The sequence below is a fragment of the Monopterus albus genome, unplaced genomic scaffold (assembly GCF_001952655.1).
Source record: "Monopterus albus unplaced genomic scaffold, M_albus_1.0 scaffold20.1, whole genome shotgun sequence".
Lineage (NCBI taxonomy): Eukaryota > Metazoa > Chordata > Actinopteri > Synbranchiformes > Synbranchidae > Monopterus > Monopterus albus.
The window spans coordinates 1782910-1785303 of record NW_018127900.1 but is presented as its reverse complement, the minus strand read 5'-3'; the positions used below and the strand labels follow the sequence as shown (position 1 = coordinate 1785303).

At 40.3% G+C, this 2394-nt stretch overlaps 1 protein-coding gene across 1 annotated transcript in view; it reads right to left on the bottom strand.

Annotated features, from left to right (window-relative positions):
* Positions 1-2394, bottom strand: part of LOC109956645 (lipoxygenase homology domain-containing protein 1-like) — a 29210-nt gene that overhangs the window by 12872 nt on the left and 13944 nt on the right. The window contains exons 23-25 of the mRNA XM_020593940.1: positions 1829-2021; positions 1196-1356; positions 759-1077 (exon numbers count right to left, since the gene is read on the bottom strand). Coding sequence (XP_020449596.1) covers positions 759-1077; positions 1196-1356; positions 1829-2021 — 673 coding nt within the window. The remainder of the gene's footprint in view (positions 1-758; positions 1078-1195; positions 1357-1828; positions 2022-2394) is intronic.

The following is a 2394-nucleotide window of genomic DNA, read 5'->3' as shown; positions in this document are numbered from 1 at the left end:
GAGGAGCTGGAGGAAGTGTCTGGAGAGAGGGAAGTCTGGGCATCTTTGCTTAGACTGCTGCCCCCGCGACCCGGTTCCGGATAAGCGGAGGAAAATGGATGGATGGTGCAATATTTAATAACACTGACATATAGACAGTAAATGTAATACTCTCCTCAATGAAAACAAGTTGGAGTCTTAAGCTCTTTTTAACATTACTGGCTTCGTCTGTCTGTTAAAGCAACAGCTTTCTGTCCTTCAGACATACTGTATGCCACTTTTATGTTCATGTTTCTCATGGCTTCATTCAATCATACCCACAACCCTGGAGAGAAAGAGCACCACGGAGAGAACAATGGTATGTTGTCACCTTCTGTGTGCCTAGGCACTGCATGACATTCAGACTTGTGCTATATTGAAAATGATAAGTAAATGTTAATAGATTGCAACTTTTACGGAAAAGTGACCAGAGTGTACATTAAGATATGAAGCTGATACATTTGCTACTCTCAGATGCCGTCACATTAATGGAAAGAAGTGGATGGCGACAGCGGCTTCACTCTTTTATTAAAAACTCATTTACTCTTTAAGGTTGTGACACATTTTCTGTTGTGCCGTATACAAGGGAGTGACAGATTAGTCTTTGTTTTGTGTTACATTGCTATATCTGTTTGTACAACTGCCAAGTAAGTGAAATCATGCCATCCAACATAAACCCAAATGTGTGAAGCTTTAGTCTGGTCATTCAACAAAACCACATTACACCCAATTATATTTACCGTCCAGCTCCCCTGCATCCTCAGGCAGCAGCTCTACCACCAGCTCGCCATCCTCCTCTCCCTCAGCCAGCCAGCGCGAACAGGGGAAATGGTAAGTCAGCACCACTTCCTGCATCTCCTCTCCTCCTTCTTCCTTCTCATCTTCCTCCTCTTTCTTCTTTTTCTTCTTCTTCTTCTTGTCTTCCTTCTTCTCCTTGGGCACTAAGGTCATGATTAGGTGTTTGACATCCACTGACTCCAGGAACCAGCCAGATCCAATCCCTGAGCCATTGTGACCGATGCGGATCTTGAAGATCTTCCCCACATCTTTGGCCTCTATCTGAAGAACAGTTAAATATCTCGACTCAAAATGCAACATGTGGACAATAACTGTATTCACATTTAATGACTGACATGCATTTTTGAGCCTATGAAAGCATGAAATCCGGCTTAGATACCTTGAATATCTCTGTGGAGTTCCGCTCAAAGTTGCTGGATCTGCTTTTAAGCATGATAACCTCTGTCTTCCCCTTGTCCCCGTAGATCTGGGTGAACACATTGGCACCAGTGCCAGCAAATATAACATCTCCAGTCACACAGGTGACTTCATAGTTGATCACTGAAAAATAAAAAGGTCAAAGGATTTTTGGTCAGTAGAGGCTTTAACATTCTCTATGCATTGTACGTGCATGTATGGACTATGTATAAGGACATGCATAAGAAAAGTACATGTTTATACAGTACTGTACATAAGAATAAGAATATACAAGAACTTTCAAAACTGTCCTGTGAAAGAAAAAAAAATAGGGAGTCATTGTAAGAATACCCTACATATTTTGGCAGTGCGTTTTAGGAAAATGTAACTCAAGTAAATCAGTCTTTGAAATAATGCTTATATTCTATGTTTTGATTAAAATAACTGAGATTTTAAAATGCATTGTACTGATAGTGCTTTCTAAATGCCTGGAAAACTACAGAATTAGTCTTGAGATACAAGTCCAATTACAAAACGTCACCATGCCAGCATGAATATACTGTGTGCACTATACTGTATATGCAGTTTCTTTTAATGGTGTGTAAATTTCACCTACGCTGTTCGATATCCAGGATCTCGCTGGGGTAAATCTGCACCTCCGTCTTGCCATCAGCCTCATCTTTGCTAAGCCAGCGGTGACTGGGGAACATGTAATGCTTTCCATGGAGTGGAACCATGATCTGAACACTGTCCAAGAACCAGCCAGCACGCATGCCTTTGTTGGTGTGGCCAATCATAAGACGGTTGATCTGGGAACAAGATTAAATGGAAAACACCATTTGAATTTTGTATCTTTAAAATTGTATCATACCATATATTTTGATACAAATCAACAAAAGTAGATATGCTAATCATAAAACAATGTTTGTTTTGTAAAAATACAGTATATCACAGAAGTGAGTACACCCCCTCACATTTTGTAAATATTTAAGTATATCTTTTCATGTGACAACACTGAAGAAATGACACTTGGCTACAATGTAAAGTAGTGAGTCTACAGCTTGTATAACAGTGTAAATGTGCTGTCCCCTCAAAATAACGCAACACACAGCCATTAATGTCTAAACTGCTGGCAACAAAAGTGAGTACACCCCTAAGTGATAATGGCCAAATGGGGCCCAA